The sequence below is a fragment of the Cervus elaphus genome, chromosome 29 (assembly GCF_910594005.1).
Source record: "Cervus elaphus chromosome 29, mCerEla1.1, whole genome shotgun sequence".
NCBI classification, from domain to species: Eukaryota; Metazoa; Chordata; class Mammalia; order Artiodactyla; family Cervidae; genus Cervus; species Cervus elaphus.
The window spans coordinates 59,128,789-59,148,525 of record NC_057843.1 but is presented as its reverse complement, the minus strand read 5'-3'; the positions used below and the strand labels follow the sequence as shown (position 1 = coordinate 59,148,525).

Genomic DNA, 19,737 nt, shown 5'->3' with positions numbered 1-19,737 from the left:
ATCTTCCTTAAAGCATACCAACAACTTCTATCATGCTTACTGAAATTATGTGAATACTATCTTTGAAATGCAATACAAACGTAACATTGAAATCTGAGAAAATAAAATGAATATCAGATAGGGGAGTCTGATGTACTACTTCAAACAGCAGTCTCTATGTCACACTTTTCTTATAGCCCCACACATCTGTGGGGACTTCTTATTAATCTAATTTCTTTTGATGGTATTAAGTATCAGAATTACCTTTAAAAGACAGAAAACCTTCTTGGTTTTTAAGCAAAACATGCCAACTAGATATCCTAAATCACTACTTCTCACTAAGCTTAAGTTGATTATTAATGTTTAACCTAACAAATTCTGATATTAAAAGGACTGTACTTACATGTTAATGAAATCTCTTGCTTGCAAATAAGCCGGTAAAACTTAAATTTCTACTTTCAGCAATGAAATTAGGCAACTGCAATACAAAGAGGCCTATACATTCCCAAAGATCTTCAAAAGTGGCCACATGCAGAGAGAAAGATTCCAACCATTTGAAGCTGATTTTAAATGGCAATTCATCAGAAAGACGTAAAAAGATTGACAGTACTTTGGGCTATCACTAATATTTGAGATAATGATGATTTACAAACACTGATGAATATTTTCTGGCTAGCAGAAGGCTAAAAATTTTTTTTTAGAGTTTGAAGTTATTATTCCTAGATCATTTGTGAGGCACAAACTAATACTACATCAAAGATACATATAGATCAGTATACTTCTTTGGGAAAAAAGCTCTCACTGAGCTTTCCAAAGAATGTCTTTTAATTTTCTTCCCTTCTTCCTGTTATCATTCTCAAAATAGAAATGCATACCCTCCCCACGTCTGAGATTTAGAAAACTCTTTCTTTTAATCAAAAAAGGAAAGCTTACCTGAACTTGATGTTGTTCTTCTTGCCCTCAAAATGGGATAGCTGCCTACTTCTAAAGACTTGGTTAAGTCAAGATCATGCAAAATCAAGAGATATCCAGAGGACGTTGAGATCAACATTTTGGAACAATCTGGTGTTAATCTCATCCGCATGAGAAAACGTGTGTGAAAGAATTTCTTATGTGGACATCCATCTTCTGTACACCTTCAGAAGAAATCAAACCAAGAAAACCTAGTTATGATAAACACAAACATTCAGTGATAGTTATATTTTTGCCCTTCCAGCTAGAATTTACACTCAATGTACACTCAGACTTATACAGATGAAAAATTTTTGCTCACCATTCCTTTTTCCATCTCTTTAATTTTTTAAAAAAAGATTATTCTTTCTTTCTGAAGTATATTAAGTAAAACTTTGTTGAGGAAAACTCTCACTTTTTATTGCTCTGAAAGTCTTTATTTCACTGTTTTTGATTAAAGGTTTAGCTGAGCTTATCTATAAGGGTTGATAATTATTTCTTTCTAAATAGGATAATATTTCATTGAGTTCTGGCTTCCACTGTTGTTATTTTAAAGTTTGTTATCACGTGAATTGTTACTTTGGATACTTTTTTTTCCTTGACTAATCTTCCCTTGTCTTTGGAGTATTGCAGTTTCACTCTGATGTTTGTAAATGTTGATTTCTTATTATTGATCTTCACTGAGATTCGTTTGACTTTCTAAATCTTAAGATTCAAATTGTTTGTATATTCTGGAAGACTGTACGTCATTATTCCAAAGTTGCCTCTCACCTATTTCTCACTTCTTTTGGAGTTTTAAATAGATACTTGAAACACTCCCATAAGACTCTTGTCTCATAACTGCTCTTTCATGTTTTCTATCTCCTCACCTCCATATATTGCCTTCTGGGTAATTTTTCAGTATCTCTCTTAATCTGTTGTATAAACTGTTTCTGCCACTTGTTTTTATAAATTTCAACAGTACTTTTTTTTTTTTTACTTCTTTAAGTTCTATTTGGCTTTATTTCAAACCTGCATGATCTTTTGGATAGATTTTTATTCCTTGCCTAATATTTTTTATTCCCCATTTTATTTCCTTGTTAATTATTTTTAAAACTGTGAAATGTATCATCCTTACAGAAAAGTACATAGATAAAGCACTTGTAGAGTTTAAAGAAAAGTGAACATCTGTGACTCACCCCCCATGTTAAGAAGTAGAACAATACCAATACTTTAAAAAAGTCTCCTGTTTCTCTCCCCTTGTTGCATCCTTCAGTCAGCCTGCAGCGCTTCAAGCATGCAATGTCTTTTCTTATCTGAGAGTATAGTTTTTCTAAAATTTAGTCTCTATTTTCCAAAATATCTCCCCATTTGTTTAGGTCTTTATATTAGACACTTTTGCCAAATGCTTGATTATCTTTTGACTGTCTGCTCGTAGTTAAGAGTGGGGAACTAAAAAGGTGACTGGGAACTCTGAGTGCAAGGGCAGGCTTGAGCTTCACTAAATAGGGAGACGCCATTTTTTGAGGAACTTCTAATGTCAGTATCTTTAGTTCAGAGCTGAAAGAACTCTCAGGATCTCTGAATTCAATATTCAGTGTGCATATGGTTATTCAGTCCCCCTGATTTTGGTCAGGTACTCAAAGCCTTCAACTGTGTCTGGCATCCTTTAATATAGAGGGATTTCTATTTTACCGTCTTTAGAGAATAAGATTTAAGATTTATGCTGAAATACAAGGAGGTAAATCATCCAGCAGTATGGATTAAGGGAAGAGATATAAGTTCTTAAATATCTTTCATTTAAATCCTTATTTTAGCTACCCTTTCTACTACAGAGTACTCAGAGTTGCCAGTTCTCGTGATTTTTGAGGATTTTGTATAAACTGTCTTAAGTTCTTAACATTTTCCACTGCTAGTTTAGGATTCGGCTTTGTTGTACTTATTAAGTTTAAGTAAGTTGCTAAGATGGTTGTCACTCATCCTCCTGCTTTACAGATTTTAAAATTTTATTGTCATTGTTTTCTTTCCTGTTTCCCCATCTTACGAGTTTATACCCTTCATTTAAAGTTTGTTTGTATTTTAGAGGAATCTTCTCATTCACAGGCTCTATTTAGGTTTTATAATAATGTAAATAAAATTTTAGTTTTCTCCATAATGGTTATATACAAATCTTCTGCTGTAATTTATTCCTCTGTACCAACTAAAATTTTTAAGAGTATTTTATTTATTTAATTTGGCCACATTACATGGCATACAGGGTCTTAGGTCCCAGACCAGGGATTGAACCTACTATGACCCTTACATTGAAAGCATGGAGTCTTAACCATTGGACCATCAGGGAAGTCCCCAGCTAAATTTTTTAATTATTAAAATTTATGTAGTTAAAAATTTTAAATTACTTAGTAGTGTTATTATTTTTTTTTTTTAACTCCAAACCATTTACATGTGTCTTTTATGTATACACATACAAAAAACTTAGAATGGTCCTCAGGCATATATGAGTTAAATGCTAAATTCTGATTGAGTAATGACTATGGAGATTTCCTCGAACATTTAGAAAAACTGTTCTCTAATGCTGAGGAAATAATATACCATGGTATCAAATTCTTTCCTACTGAAGGAAGCAACTACAGAAAGCTTTTATTTGTTCAAAGTAACCAGTGCTACAGATGGAAAAAAAAAACAAAAAACCCAATGTAACTTCCCCAATATTACTTCAAAACAAACATATCAAACCTGATTTTCATTAGAGAATGTAGTTATTTCTTCACACTAATAAATCAAAAAACCAAGACCCACATTTTATATATATATATAAATATATATAAAAGGCAATGCAAACAATTATTGAGCTTCATCTTCTGGACAAGAATGCCAAGTTAGTCTCTCTTCATAAAAAGCAATTACAATTTGAGGACACTTCATATTTGCCTCTTTTGCCAGTACCAAGTCTGCCTCATCGGAATCTTTCCATTTCATGAGGAACATTAATTCTCCACTGCTGTCTGTGGCACCAATTATTCGTTCTGGATCAAGACCTCTGGCAAAACCTCTCGGTTTATCAGCAGCATCTCTTTTCTTCTTTCATTTGCTATCATCAGGTTCACTGTCAGACAAAGATTTTCTTTTTGTTCCATCTTTTTCTTTAGCAGCTTTTTGAGAATTAAGAAATGCTTCAATTAACTCTGGACAATCTAAATTTTCTTCAGGTTCCCAAGTATTGTCTGCATCTGTAAATCCCTTCCACTTCAGGAAATACTCCACCTTCCCATTCACTACACGGCGGTCCAGTACTTTTTCTACTACAAATTCTTCAGGTTCTGCCTCTTCAACTTTTTTACTCTTTCCATTTTGTTTCTTTCCCATTTTTTGCAATGTAGTTTTATTGGAGGCCATTATTTATTGCAGACTTGAAGAGCTATTATTCACCGCCTCTGAGCTGCTCCGGGTCCCGGGTCTGCGGCGTCTCCTAGTAGTGTTATTTTTATATTTTGATCTTATATAAACAGTTGTATTAACTCTAATAATTTGTCAGTAGAATTTCTAGGGTTTTCTATCTAGTCCATGTGTCTAAAAACTGTGGCCTATGGGCAAAATCTGGATTACTGCCTGTTTTTTTAAAAAATTAACTTATTATTTTTGGTTGCCGGGTCTTCAGTGCTGCACATGGGCTTTCTCTAGTTGCAGCGAGCAGGGCTTCTCACTGTGGTGGCTTTTCTGGTTGCAGAGCACAGGCGGCAGGCGCATGGGCTTCAGTAGTTGTGGTGCACAGGTTTAGCTGCTCTGTGGCATGTGGAATCTTCCTGGACCAGGGGTTGAACTCGTGTCCCCTACAACGGCAGGCAGATTCCTAGCCACTGTTCCACTAGGGAAGTTCTCATTGCCTGTTTCTACATAGAAAGTTTGTTGGAACACAGCCATACTCATTCATGTATTATCTATGACTGCTCAGAGACAACAGAATGTGTGTGCATGCTAAGTCACTTCGCTTGTCTGACTTGCTGTGACCTCATGGACTGTAGCCCACCAGGCTGCTCTGTCCATGGGATTCTCCAGGCAAGAATACTGGAGTGGGTTGCCATTTCCTCCTCCAGAGGATCTTCCCAACCCAGGGGTCGAACCTGCATCTCTTAAGTCTCCTGCATTGGCAGGCAGGTTCTTTACCACTAGCGCCACCTGGGAAGCCCCAGCAGAACACACAAAGTCTAAAATATTTATTACACAGTTGTTTATAGAAAGTTTGCCAGCCCCTGATATAGACAATCATATCATCTGTGAGTGCTGTTTCCTTTTTTCTTCTCCAGTCCTTATATATTCCAATCCTTCCTTACTTCACTGCACCAACTAGGACCCTGCTTCCCTCCACACTGAAACAACAGTGAACAGTGACAGCAAGAGCAGGCATATTCTTCTTCCTGATCTTAGAGAGAACTTCTAAAATTTCACCATTTAAAAATGTGCCATAGGGTTTTAGTGCATACTTTTAATGGGTTTCCTTCTATGTCTAGCTAATTAACAGATTGTTTTTAACAGTTTTATCATGGTATAATTTACATACCATAAAACTCATTCATTTTAAGTGTACAATTAAATGATTTTTTTAGTAAATTTACCGAGTTGTGCAGTCATCAATATAACCTAATTTTAGAACATTTTCATCACTTTAAAAATCCCTCTTCCCCATTAGTAGTTGCTCCCTTTCCGACTCCCAGCCACAGGCAGCCAGTACTACTTCCTGTCTCTGTAGATCTGTTGTTGACAATGCATATAAATAGAATCATAAATTGCCTGGTTTAGCTTTTTCAATTAACTTTTCTGAGCTTCTTCGACACTGTAGCACCTAACAGTCTGTTCATTATCACGTAGTATTCTACTGTATAAAAATATCATCACATGTTGTTCATCCTTTTACCAGTAGATAGGTATTTGAACTGGTTCTATTTTCTTCTGCTATTATGAATAATACTATTATAAGCATTCTTTGTGCAGACATATGTATTCATTTCTCTTGGGTAGATACCTAGAAGTGGAATTGCTGGATCACATGGCAACTCTTATGTTTAACATTTTAAGAAGCTGCCAAACTGTTTTCTAAGATGGCTGTATCATTTATTTTCCTACAAGCAATATGTGAGATTCCGGTTTCTTCATACTCTTGCCAGTTTCTGTTGCTGTCTTTTTGGTTAGAGCTATCTTATTGAATATGAAGTGGTATCTTATTTCAGTTTTAATTTGCATTTCTTTTAAGACTAATGATGTCATACATCTATCCAGGTGCTTATTAATCATTTGTATATTGCCCTTGGTGAAATGTCTATGTAAATATCTCGCCTATTTTTAAAGTGGGTTATTTGTATACATATAAGTGAGCTGGAAGTGTGTTCTTTATACATTCTGGACACAAATCCTTTAAGTAAATGTGATCTACAAATATGCTATCCCATTCTGTAGTATTTCTACAGAAATACTTAGTGTCATTTGATATACAAAGCTTTTTAACTTTAATGAAGTCCATTTTATCAATTTTTAAAATCAGTTTGGTGTTATATGAAAATTTACTCACATGTTTTCTTCTAAGAGTTATATAGTTTCAGCTCTTATGTTCAGGTTGAAATCCATTTTGAATTCCTTTCTGTGATGCGAGATAATGGTCTAAATTCATCTCTTTGCATGTGGGTATCTGGTTGCTCATATGAACAGACTATCCTTTCCTGTACCACTGAATTACCTTAGCACCTTTGTTGAAAATCAGCTGATCATAAATGTAAGGGTTGATTTCTGGACTCTCAATTTTGTTCCCTTAATTTATGTTAGATATCTATCCTATGCCAGTACCATCTTGCCTTGATTACTATGGCTCTGTAGAAATTTCTGAAATCAGGAAGTGTGAATTTTCCAAATTCATTCTTCCTTTTGAAGATTGTTTTGGTTATTCTGGGTTATTTGTATTTCCATACAAATTTTAAAATTGGTTTGACAATTTGTCCAAAAAAAAAGGCAGCTAGAGTTGATAGGGATTGCACTCAATCTATATATTAATTTGAGAGAATTGCCATCTTAATGATATTGAGATCCATGAGCATGGAATGGTCTCTCCATTCACTTATATTTTATTCTTTTTGATGCTATTATGAGTGGAATTTTTCTTTTCATTCTTTTTTGGACTATTCATTGCTCATGAACAGAAATACAGTTTTATATATGAATCTTATATATCTTATGACCTTGCTGAATTTATTAGTTCTAGTAGTTTTGTGAATTCAAAATTTTTAATATATAAGACCATATCTTATATAATTTTACTTCTTTCTTTCCAATCTAAATGCCTGTTATTTTTCTTGTCTGAATTACTTTCAGTGCATGTCCAGTAAGATGTATAAAAGTGGTAAGAGGAGGCACCCTTGCCTTGTTCCCAGTCTTAGTGGGGGTGTTTTAGTCTTTCAGCACCGAGTATGATTTGAGCTGTAGGCTTTTTACAGCTGTCCTTTATCAAGCTGAAAAGGTCCCTGAGAGTCTCATCACAGTGGGAACTGGATTTTGTCAGGTGTTTTTCCTGCCTTGGACGATCATATATATGGGCTTTGACCTTTATTAATATATTACACTAATTGATTTTTAGATGTTTAACCAACCCTATCTATATTCCTGGAATAAATTCCACTGGTTGTGACATATAATCCCTTATATATGTTGCTAGGTTAGATTTGCTGATATTTTGTTGAGAATTTTTATCAAACTATCAGGAGAAGGATATTGGTCTGTAGTTTTCTATTCTTATGATGTTTGTCTGGGTTGGTATCAGAGTAATACTAGCCTCATAAAATGAATTGGTAAGTGCTCTCCCTTCCTCTCTATTTTCTGTAATACTTTGTGAAAGATTGATATTATTTATTCTGTAAATGTCAGGTAAAATTCACCAAACTTCATAAGTGAAGACTTATGAGTCTGGGCTTTTCATTGTGGGAAGATTTTTAAATTGCCAATACAATTTCTTTACTTGCTATATAGGTCAGTAGGTCTAGAGATTTTCTGTTTGCTCTTGAGTTAGTTTAAATAATTTGTGATTCTGCAGGTACTTGTTTATCTAAGTTGTCTGATTTGTTGCCATAAAGTTGTTCATTGTGTTCCTTTGTGGGGCTTCCCTGATGGCTGAGCGGGTGAAGAATCCGCCTACAATGCAGGAGACAGAGGAGTCAGGGGTTCAATCCCTGGGTTGGGAAGATGCCCTGGAGGAGGAAATGGCAACGCACCCTGGTCTTCTTGCTGGGAAAATCCCACGGACAGAGGAGCCTGGTGGGCTACAATCCAAGGAGTTGCAAAGAGTAGGATACAACTGAGCAACTAAGCACATATTCCTTTTTAATCCTTTTAATTTCTGTAATGATGTACCTTTTGTTTTAATTATGAATGATTGTTGAATTTTATTCTTCAGTTGATACAGTCATAAAGATTTATCTATTTAATCTGTTAATGTGATAAATTATACTAACAGAATTTCTACTGATAAGTTGTCTTTTCATTTCCAGAATAAACCCAAAGTGGTCATGATTATTTTGATTAATTTCTTACAGGATCTTTTTTTTTAGAATATTCAAATCTACATTCATATTACAGACTGAACTTTCATTTTGAATTTAGGTATCAAGGTCACACCAGCTTCATACCTAAGGTAAGGAGAATTCCATTTTTCTGCAATCTGGACAGCTTAATAAAATTGGAATGTTCTGTTTCTTGTAGTATTTGGCAGTAGTCACCTGTAAAACTGACATGCTGCTGTTTTATTAGTAAATATGTTTTAATTGACTTTTTTTTTTCATTTCTCTAATGGTTAAAGCAGAGGTGATGTTCAGAATATTTAAATAACCAGCCCTGCATGAAAACTAGCCAGAGTTGATGCTGGAATTGGATCCTAAGTTCCAGAGTTTCAGTGCTGGAACTGGATCCTGCAGTTAGCCTACTATGTAAGAGGGACTTTGGCTACTAGATCATAAAGAGAGATCTTGAGGGAGGTATCTCCAGAGAGGTTCGAGGGTACCCAGAAGGTGCTAGGATATGACACCTGAGGATGATTCATGACAGTAACTATCTATTAGTTTGGAAGAAATTCAATCTTTTAACAACCTTTTCAGCTGAACCAGTGCATAATGGTTAAATATCTGTCCTGGTAATGTCTATTTAAGGTTTTCTATTTCTTCCTTGATCACTTCTGCAAAGGTGTATTTTTTTGGGTAATCTGTCAGTTTCATCAAAGTTTTCAAGTATATTGGCAGAAAAGTGACCTTATTATTTTATTCTATATTGTATTTTTTATTGTCTCTCATTGTTAAGATTGTGTCATCTCTCTTTTTTCCTTAATGTATCTTACCAGAGAAGAACAAGCTTTTAAAAAATCTTTATTGTACTTTCATTCTCTATTTCATTAATTTCTCCTTTTATCTTAATCATTTCTATATATCTACTTTCATCAGATTTACTTTTTTATCTTTTTCAAGTTTTTTGAGTAAGATGTTTAGTTCATTAATTTTTAGTCTATCTTTTGACTTCATTATGACTTTTTTCTTTGATCCATCAATTATTTAGGATGTAAGTTTATAGGTCTCCAAACCTGGGAATTTTAATTTACCTGTAGTTAATTAAACTGTACTGAGGTCAAAGAAAAGATTTGTGTGATAACAACTCTTTGATACTGGTTAAGACTTATTACTTTGTAGTCCAGAACACACTCAATTTTTGTACATGTTCAAACTCTGCCTCAGAGGATGTATTCACTATTATTTGGCAGCAGAATTCTACATCTGCCAACTAAGTCAACATTATTAATAACATTAAAATCTTCTAAATTAAAAAATAATTAGTTCTAAGTTTAAACAGATATGCTTGTCTTTTTTTTTTTTTTTTGATATGCTTGTCTTAAAAATAATCAGTAGCTCTATGCTTGGCTCAAACACTATGCATAACTAGAAATGTTTAAGAATATTCCCCTAGTTTTACATATGAGCTCTAAAAATAATATCTCAGAAATGTTATAATTCTTTCCCAAACTTCAGCTCTTTCATTTCTCTATCAGGAGATACTCTATCGAAGTGTTTCACAACACAGCCATTAGTGACAACTTAGATGGGATGACGGGTCCACTGTGCAAACGACCCCATGCACTGCAGGGTGTTTGCAAACTCTGATCTCTGCTGACTAAATGTGAGTAGGAATCCTCTTCTCTTCTCCTGTAGTGACAACTAAAACTGCACCACGCATTATTTCTAAACATTCCCCTAACATCAGTACTACTCTGAGAAACTACTCTTTTAATGCGTGAAAACAAACTTCAAAATTTACAAAGTAGATTTAGAATTGAAGGATCAAAGGAAAACATTTCAGTTCCAAGAAGGAAATAACAAAATATTTTTCCTTAAATTCAGGAAACTCATCTTATAAACCAGTTTTCATCATTAACTTGGTCTTGGTTAAGTATTTGGTACTTGGTCTCTTTTCTACATAATTTTCTCCAAATTTTTTAGTCATGATATATGACTAACTGCAAAGAACTAAAGATAGAATCACTTTCTGATTGTTTTCCCCAAAGCCAGTTTCTCTCTTCTAAAGAAACATGAGAGCTAAGACAGAACACTGAGTTGTTTTTTTTTTTACCATTTTAAAAACATTTTTTTGTTGTTCATAATCCTAACATAGTCTCCTATTCACAAACCTGTTGGTGTCCCAAATAATGACATTTCCATCAAATCCTGACGTTACTAAGAGTCTTGTATTAGTATCATATTCGATGTTCTTCACCCAGCTAGTGTGACCATGTAAAGTGCATACTTTCGTGTTCAGTTTTCTCAGATCCCACAGGGCTATTGTAGTGTCATCAGAACAGGTAGCAAACAGCCGGTTATCAAGAAATCTACAAAGCAGAAAAGAAAAACTGGTTTATTTAATCTCTTATTAAAGAAAACTGCTACGTTACCTAATCAAGAAAACAAACCAAAGGACTACAAACTCACTGTACAAACCCAGTGATTCTAATATATAATAGTAGTAAGTATATTTCACATAACCAGAGGATACTAGGAGTTAATGAGGACCATGTTGTAATTTTATCTACTTGTGTTATTTTATTGAAAACCAGGAATAGAGGTGGGTGTTTAGAGAACAGTGCTAGAGAAAATGAATTTTAGAATCTGTATAGAAAACACAAATGGTAGACAATAGGAGACAAAGGAGATTTTGAATACTTAATTGCAGGTGAAACATGTTAAGCATAAAGTGTTCAAAATTATGACAGATATTTACTTTATTACAAATAACATCACTTTCTATTTAGTGTACATTTCTCTTTAAAATATATTTACATATAAAAAATTTTAATCAAAGTGAAAGTGTTTAGTCACTCAGTTGTGTCCTACTCTTTGTGACCCCATGGACTGTAGCCCACAGGGTCCTCTGTCCATGAAATTCTCCAGGCAAGAATACTGGAGTGGGTTGTCAGTCCCTTCTCGAGGGGATCTTCCTGACCCAGGGATCGAACCTGGGTCTCCTGCACTGCAGGAAGATTCTTTACCAACTGAGCCACCAGGAAAGCCCAATTAATTCAAAGGCATTCCCCAAATAATCTCACTTCTAGGACAACGAAGAAGAAATGGAAAAAATTCTTAAAAAGGTACAGTCTTGAGCCAAGATTGAACCAGGAAGAAATAGAAAATATGAACAGATCAATTATCAGTAATGAAATTCAATCATAATTTTAAAAGTCCTCACAGGGAATTCCCTAATGACCCAGTAGTTAGAACTCTGCTTTCACTGCTGAGGGCCAGGTTCCATCCCCGGATGGGGAACCGAGATCCTGAAAGCCACATGGCCCAGCCAAGCACATAAATAAATAATTTTAAAATTTTTAAATAAAAATAAAAACTCCCCATAAACCAAAGTCCGGGACCAAATGGCTTCACAGGTGAATTCTACCAAACATTTAGGGAAGAGTTAAAATCTATCATTCTCAAACTATTCTAAAAACTGCAGAGGAAGGAACACTCTCAAACTCATTCTATGAGTTGGTACCCTGGTACCAAAACCAGTCAAAGATATCACACATGCACATAGTAATTACAGGCCAGTATCACTGATAAACACAGATGCAAAAATCCTCAACAAAATATTAGCAAACTAAATACAACAATATGAAAAGGATCATACAACATAATCAAGTCAGATTTTATCCCAGGGATGCAAAGATTTTTCAATATCCACAAATGAATGAGTGTGATAAACCATCTTAAGAAACTGAAGAATAAACACCGTACGATCATCTCAACATATGCAAACAAAGCTTTTGATAAAGTTCAGCATCCATGTATGATTAAAAACTCTCCAGAAAGAAGGTATAGAGGGAATCTGGCTTAATATAAGGTGATATATGACAAAGCCACAACTAACATCATATGCAATGGTGAAAAGCTGAGGGCATTTCCTTTTACCACATTACTGATCAGAGACATATCAATATGTCTTTTGTTACCCAAAAATTGTTTACCAGAGACATTTCAATATTCATTTACATACCAAATTACCAGTCACAGGCATTAGTTTCTGCAAAATCCCCCAGTCAATAAGGTGTTAAGATCAGAAACAAAACAAGGATGTCCATTCTGACAGCAATTAGAGATGAAAAAGAAATAAAAGGACTCCAAATAGGAAAAGAAAAAGTAAAACTCACTGCTTGCAGATGACATGATACTACATAACAGAAAATCCTAAAGATATCACAGAAAACTATTAGAGCACATCAACAAATTTGGTAAAGTTGCAGGATACAAAATATACAGAAATCTGTTGCAGTTCTCTATGCTAACAATGAACTGTCAGAAACAGAAATTAAGGAAACAATCCATTTACCATCATGTAAAATAAAGAGCATAAAATACCTAGGAATAAACCTACCTAAGGAGATAAAAGACCTATACTTAGAAACTATAATACACTGATGCAAGAAACTGAAGATGAGAAGACGACACAGAAAGATATGTGTCCTTGGGATAGAAGACCTACTATTATTGTTAAAATGACCATACTGCCCAGGACAGTCTACAGATTCAGTGCAATCCCTATCAAGATGTCAGTGGCATTTTTCACAGAACTAGAACAAATAATTTTAAAATTTGTATGGAAACACAAAGACCCCAAATAGCCAAAGCAGTCTTGAGAAAGAACAGAGGTGTGAGAATCATGCTCTCTTGACTTCGGACTATTCTTTGCTGTGCTTAGTCACTCCTTGTGTCCGACGCTTTGTGACCTCATGGACTGTAGCCCTCCAGGCTCCTCTGTCCATGGGGATTCTCAATGCAAGAATACTGGTGGGCTGCCATGCCCTCCTCCAGGGGATCTTCCCAACCCAGGGATCGAACTTAGGTCGCCAGCACTGCAGGCAGATTCTTTACCATCTCAGCCACCAGGGAAGCCCTCAGACTACACTACCAAGCTACAACAGTCAAAGCACTATAGTACTGGTACAAATCACACACACAGATCAATGGAGCAGGAGGGGCAGCCCAGAAATAAACCCACACACCTATGGTCAGTTAATCTATGAGAAGGAGCAAGAGTATACAATGGAGAAAAGACAGTTTCTTCAGTAAGTAGTGCTGGAAACTAGACATCTAAGAGAATGAAATTTGAACATTCTCTAACACCATATACAAAAATAAATTCAAAATGGATTAATGACCTAAATGTAAGACCAGATACTATAAAGCTCCTAAAGGAAAACATAAGGCAGAACAGTGTTTGAAGTAAAACACAGTATTATTTTTTTTTTGGATCTGTCTCCTAAAGCAAAGGAAACAAAAATAAATAGAATCTAATTAAACTTAAAAGTTTTTGCACAGCAAAGGAGACCATAAACCAAATGAAAAGACATGAGAGAAAATATTTGCCAATGATTTGACCAACAAGGGATTAATCCCCAAAATATACGAACAGCTCACAAAGCTCAAAATCAAAACAACAACCCAATCAAAAAAATGAGCAGAAAATCTAGACATTTCTCCAAAGAGGGCAGGCATACCAATGGCCAGAAAGCACATGAAAAGATGCTAATCTTTTGAAAAACATGCTGGACACTGCTAATTATTAGAGAAATGCAAATCAAAGCTACAATGAGGTACCAATTAGAATGGCCATCAACAAAAATTGTACAAACAATAAACGCTAGAGTGGGTGTGGGAAAAAGGGAACCCTCCTACACTGTTGCTGTGAATGTAAACTGGTACAGTCACTATGGGGTAGTATGGAGGTTCCTTAAAAGTCTAAAAACACAACTACTATATGATCCAACAGGCCCACTCCTGGGTATATATCCAGGAAAAAACCATACTTTGAAAATATTTGGAACTTGCACCCCAATGTTCATTGTAGCACTATTTACAACAGCTAAGACATGGAAGCAACCTAAATGTCCAGTGACTGATGAATGGATAAAGAACATATATATATACAGGGTTGGCCAAAAAGTTCATTTGGCCAATCCAATATAATGAAATACTACTCAGCCATAAAAGGGAAAGAAATAATGCCATTAGCAGGGGCATACCAATGAGGTATACCAATGGCCAGAAAGCACATGAAAAGATGCTAATCTTTTGAAAAACATGCTGGACACTGCTAATTATTAGAGAAATTATTATTAACACATGATATCACTTACATGTGGAATCTAAAATATGGCACAAATGAACCTATCTACAGAACAGAAACAGACTCACAGACACAGAGAACAGACTTGTGATTGCTAAGGGGTGGGGGTGCTGGGCAGGAGAAGGATGGACTGGGGTTAGTGGATGCAAACTAATATATTTAGAATGGATAAACAACAAGGTCCTACCTGTATACGTTGTATAGCACAGGGAACTATCTCTAATCTGGTGGGATAAAACATAATGGAAAAGAACATAAAAAAAGAATGTATATATGTATATAACTGAGTCACCCATACAGCAGAAATTAGTACAACATTGTATAAATCAATTATACTTCAAATTAAAAAAAAAAAATGATGTGGTACATATATACAATGGAATCTTACTCAGATATAAAAAAGAATACTCTAGAATTCCGTATAAAAAAATAGACGCACAGAAATAATACAAATATTAAGAAACATAAATAGAAAAAAAAAAGAATGAAATAATACCAGTTGGAGCAACATAATGGTCCTAGATAGTATCGTGCACACATGCTCAGTTGTATCCGACTCTTTGGGATCCCATGAATTGTAGCCCACCAAGCTCCCCTATACGTGGAATTTTCTAGGCAAGAATACTGGAGTAGGTTGCCATTTCCTAGTCCAGGGGATCTTCCTGACCCAAGGATTGAACCTGTGTCTCTTGCATCTCCCGCATTGGCAGGCAGATTCTTTACCACTGTGCTACCTGAGAAGCCCTAGAGATTATCATACTAAGTGAAATAAATCAGTCAGAAAAACACAAATACCATATAATGTCACTTATATGTGTGGAATTTTAGAAAAATAATATAAAGGAACTTATTTACAAAACAGAAATAGACTCACAGCCTTAGAAAACAAGCTTATGGTTACCAAAGGGGAAAGGGGGTAGGAGTTTGGGATTAACATATACATACTACTACATATAAAACAGATAATCAACAAGGACCTACACATACATATACACATACATATACATACATACACGTAACTATATATATTATATATAAAACCTAAACTACTTTGTGGCACACCTGAAACTAACACAACATTGTAAACCAGCTACAGTCTTGTTTTTAAATGAAAAAAAGGACTTAGGGTTGGAAGATGTTGTTCCTTAGTGATTATATATATTTCAAAATAATTTTATGCTATGTATAATTTGTGAACCACATTAATAAATTAATAAAAAAAATTTTTAAGCTTAAAGACTTTTGTACAGGAAAGGAAATTACTGACAAAGTAGTTTGAAAAGACAACCTACTGAATGGGAGAAGTTACTGCAAATGATATGACTGTTAAAGGGTTAATATCCAAAATACATAAACAGCTTACACAACTCAACATCAAAAAAACAAACAACCCAGTTAAAATATGGGCAGAGGAAAACAGACATTTTTCCAAAGTTGAAATGCAGATGGCCAACAGGCACATGAAAAGATGCTCAATATCAATAATAATCAGGGAAACATAAATTTAAAAATCACCATATCATCTCACACCTGTCAGAATGGCTATCATCAAAAAGAATAAATATCAAATGTTGGTATATAAGTGGAGAAAAAGGAACCCTTATACACTGCTTGTGGGACTGTATGGATACAGGCACTGTGGAAAACAGAGGTTTCTCAAAGAAGTAAATTAGATTTATATGACCCAGCAATTCTACTCCTGGATATATGTCTGAAAAAAAAAATTCAAAAATATATATGCACTCCAATGTGCACAGCAGCATTATTTACAACTGCTGTGGTATGAAAACAACCCATGTGTCTATCAATAGATGAATGGATAAAGAAGATGTGGTGTATATATATGGAATACTCAGACGTAAAAAGGAATGAAATTTTGCCTGCAGCAAAATGGATGGACTTGGAGGGCATTATGCTAAGGGAAATAAGTCAGACAGAGAAAGATGAATACTATATGATATCATTTACAAATAGAATCTAAAAAATACAACAAATTGGTGAATAAGACAAAAAAGAAGAAGATGAGCAGATACAGAGAATAAACTAGTGGTTACCAGCAGTGGGAAGAGGGAAGCAAGGAGGGGCAGAAGAGGGATAGGACGGGGAAAGGGGAGGGTTATTATGGGATTATATGAAATTATCTACGTGAAACTTTTTAAAATTGTAAAGTAAAAGTGAAAGTTGCTCAGTCAAGTCTGACTCTTTGCGACCCCATGGACTATACAGGCCATGGGATTCTCCAGGCCAGAATACCGGAGTGGGTAGCTGTTCCCTTCTCCAGGGGATCTTCCCAATCCAGGACCGAACCCAGGTCTCCCACATTGCAGGCTGATTCTTTACCAACTGAGTCACCAGGGAAGCCCTTAAAACTGTAAAGCACTACAGAATTTTTAAAATCTTTCATTCACCAAAAAAGGGGGAAAATATGCCATCATTTTTAAACTATTAAACTGGAGTGGGTAGCCATTCCCTTCTCCAGGGCATCTTCCCAACCCAGGGATCAAACCCAGGTCTCCTGCACTGCAAGCCAATTCTTTACCATCTGAGCCACCAGGGAAGCCCATTATTTCAAATGCATTCCCCAAATAATCTCACTTAGCGACATTTTATTAGGATCAGTCAAGATTACAAAATAATTAACAGTTTTCCAAGGCAATAGAAATGAAAGAAAAAATAGATAAATGGCACTTATGCAAACTTAAAAGCTTTTGCATAGCAAAAAACCATAAACCAAACAAAAAGACAACCTACAGACTGGGAGAAAGTACTTGCAAATGATGTGACCTCCAAGGGCTTAATTTCCAAAATTTACAGAAGCTTGTACAACTTACTAACAAAAAACCCCATCAAAAAATGGGCAGAAGACCTATACAGACATTTCTCCAAAGAAAACATCTAGATAGCCAATAGGCACATGAAAAGATGTTCAACAATGCTAATTAACAGAGAAATGCAATTCAAAACTACAATGAGGTATCACCATACACCAGTCAGAATGGCCATCATTAAAAAGTGTACAAATAATTAATGCTGGAGAATGTGTAAAGAAAAGGGAACCCTTCTACAATGTTGGTGGGAATGTAAACTGGTATAAGCACTATGGAAAAAAGTATGGAGGTTCCTTAAAAAACTAAAAACAGAACTGTCATATGATCCAGCAATCCCATTCCTGGGCATATATCAGAAAAACTCTAATTCAAAAAAATATATGTACCCCAATGTTCACAGCAGCATTATTACAATAGCTAAAACACAGAAGCAACCCAGATGTCCGTGGACAGATGAATAAAGATGATGTAATATATATACACATATATAAAGGAATACTACTCAGCCATAAAAAAAGAATGAAATAATGCCATTTGCAATAACATGGATGGACTTAGAGATTATCATACTAAATGAAGATAGCATATGATATCATTCATATGTGGAATCTAAAAGATGATATACAAATAAACTTATTCACAAAACAGAAACAGACTCACAGCCCAAGAAAACAAACTTATGGTTACAAAAGGGAAAACGGGGTGGATAAATTAGGAGTTTGAGATTAGCAGATACAAACTATTATGTATAACACAGATAAACAACAAGATCCTACTGTATAGCACAGCGAATTATGTTAAATATGTTGTAATAAACCATTATGGAGAGAATATGAAAAGAATATATATAACTGAATCATTTGCTGTACCCCAGAAAACACATTGTAAATCAATTATACTTCAATAAAAACAAAAACAGAACAATTAAAATACTCTATAATTCAGATTTTAATTATTTTACACTAATTTCTCAGTGAGAAATCTTAAATATTTACAAATATTTAAAAATTATAACCTATCACATTTTAATTTCTGCTTAATTCAATATTAGGATGCTTTCTCTAACATATACTATTACATGTAACTACCTTCTCTTTCAAAGAAAAGAATTCTGAAGCTTCCTCCAAGATAAAATTATATAGAATTATTTTCTATCAGAAATCACTATCCACAAGCACCATAATGGCCTTCCTGAAACAACAATTTAAAAAATTCCAGGCTTCTGTACAGGCTGTTTCTGCTACCTGAAACCACACTCTCCCTACCTCTTGACCTGGATAACATTTGCTTCCTTTTTAATACTCAACAATTAGCCCTTCTAGGAAGGCATCTCTCTATATCATCTGGGCCAGATTTACTGATCTAATTTCCCAAAGCACTCTACACTTCTATCACAACACTTAATGTTACAGTGTAAGGAATAACTTTAAAAGGCTATAAACTCCTTGAAGAAAGGCAAAACCTGTGTTCGTAACTCATGGTTAGATCTTGTAGTACCCAACACACACAGTCCTACTCACAAATTCACAAATATTTATTAAATGAATGAGCACTTCACTGCCTAGTGGAGAAGCTATAAATATATAGCTATACAAAATAAATATGTTGAGTAAGCAAAGAAAAGAGGACAGTTAGGAAATGTGTCATGCTGGTGTGTTTTTTTAAAAAAAATGAGCAGGAACTCCCTAAGGGCAAGGGGTAAGCAAAAGTATAAAGGTACGTACAGGGATGGTGTACTCTGAGGCAACAGCAGTTAGATGTGCTGTGTGTAGAAAACTAGAGACAAGTAGAGAATAAATCATGGAATCATTCTATAGTGATTCCCAATAACTATTTCTTAATTATAAATATATGTCCACTGAAAGTATTTTTTAAATGGAAAAAATCCACTACCAAAAATAACCACTGAAATTGATATTTCACTTAATTCATGTATCTCATGCTTAATATTATTTCATAAATATTTTGCATGTAATTATTTATTGACAAAATAATTTTTAATGGCTGAACAGCATTCACTATGGATGAATCATAATCTTTTCTCTTTTTTAAACTAACTTGCAAATTGCTGGATGTTTAGATTGCTGCCAATTTACTAATATTCAAAACACTATGATGAACATCCTAACAGTCAAACATTAACCACATTCCTAGTTATTTTTCTAAATACATTTGCAGAAAAATGTATTGCTAAGTAAAAAGAGACTTTTTAAATGTAAGGCTTTTGAATATAAATAGCCAAATTGTCCTCAAAAGAACATACTAATATCTAGTTCCACGAGCAGTTAGAAGAGTGTCTGTTTCTCCAAATCCT

General features: G+C 34.7%; 1 protein-coding gene and 1 pseudogene across 6 annotated transcripts in view; both read right to left on the bottom strand.

The window, feature by feature from the left end:
- Window positions 1–19,737, bottom strand: part of DCAF10 (DDB1 and CUL4 associated factor 10) — a 65,235-nt gene that overhangs the window by 19,358 nt on the left and 26,140 nt on the right. For 2 of the 5 annotated variants that reach the window (XM_043891475.1, XM_043891476.1), the window contains 2 exons: window positions 10,613–10,810; window positions 913–1,115 (listed from right to left, as the gene is read on the bottom strand). In XM_043891475.1, coding sequence (XP_043747410.1) covers window positions 913–1,115; window positions 10,613–10,810 — 401 coding nt within the window. Of the gene's footprint in view, window positions 1–912; window positions 1,116–10,612; window positions 10,811–14,782; window positions 14,820–19,737 lie in introns of those variants that run through there. The other 3 variants (XR_006338692.1, XM_043891477.1, XM_043891478.1) reach the window with 3 other exon arrangements.
- LOC122686297 lies at window positions 3,450–4,395 on the bottom strand (annotated as a pseudogene). Its single transcript, XR_006338694.1, has one exon. The product of XR_006338694.1 is annotated as a chromobox protein homolog 3-like (transcript).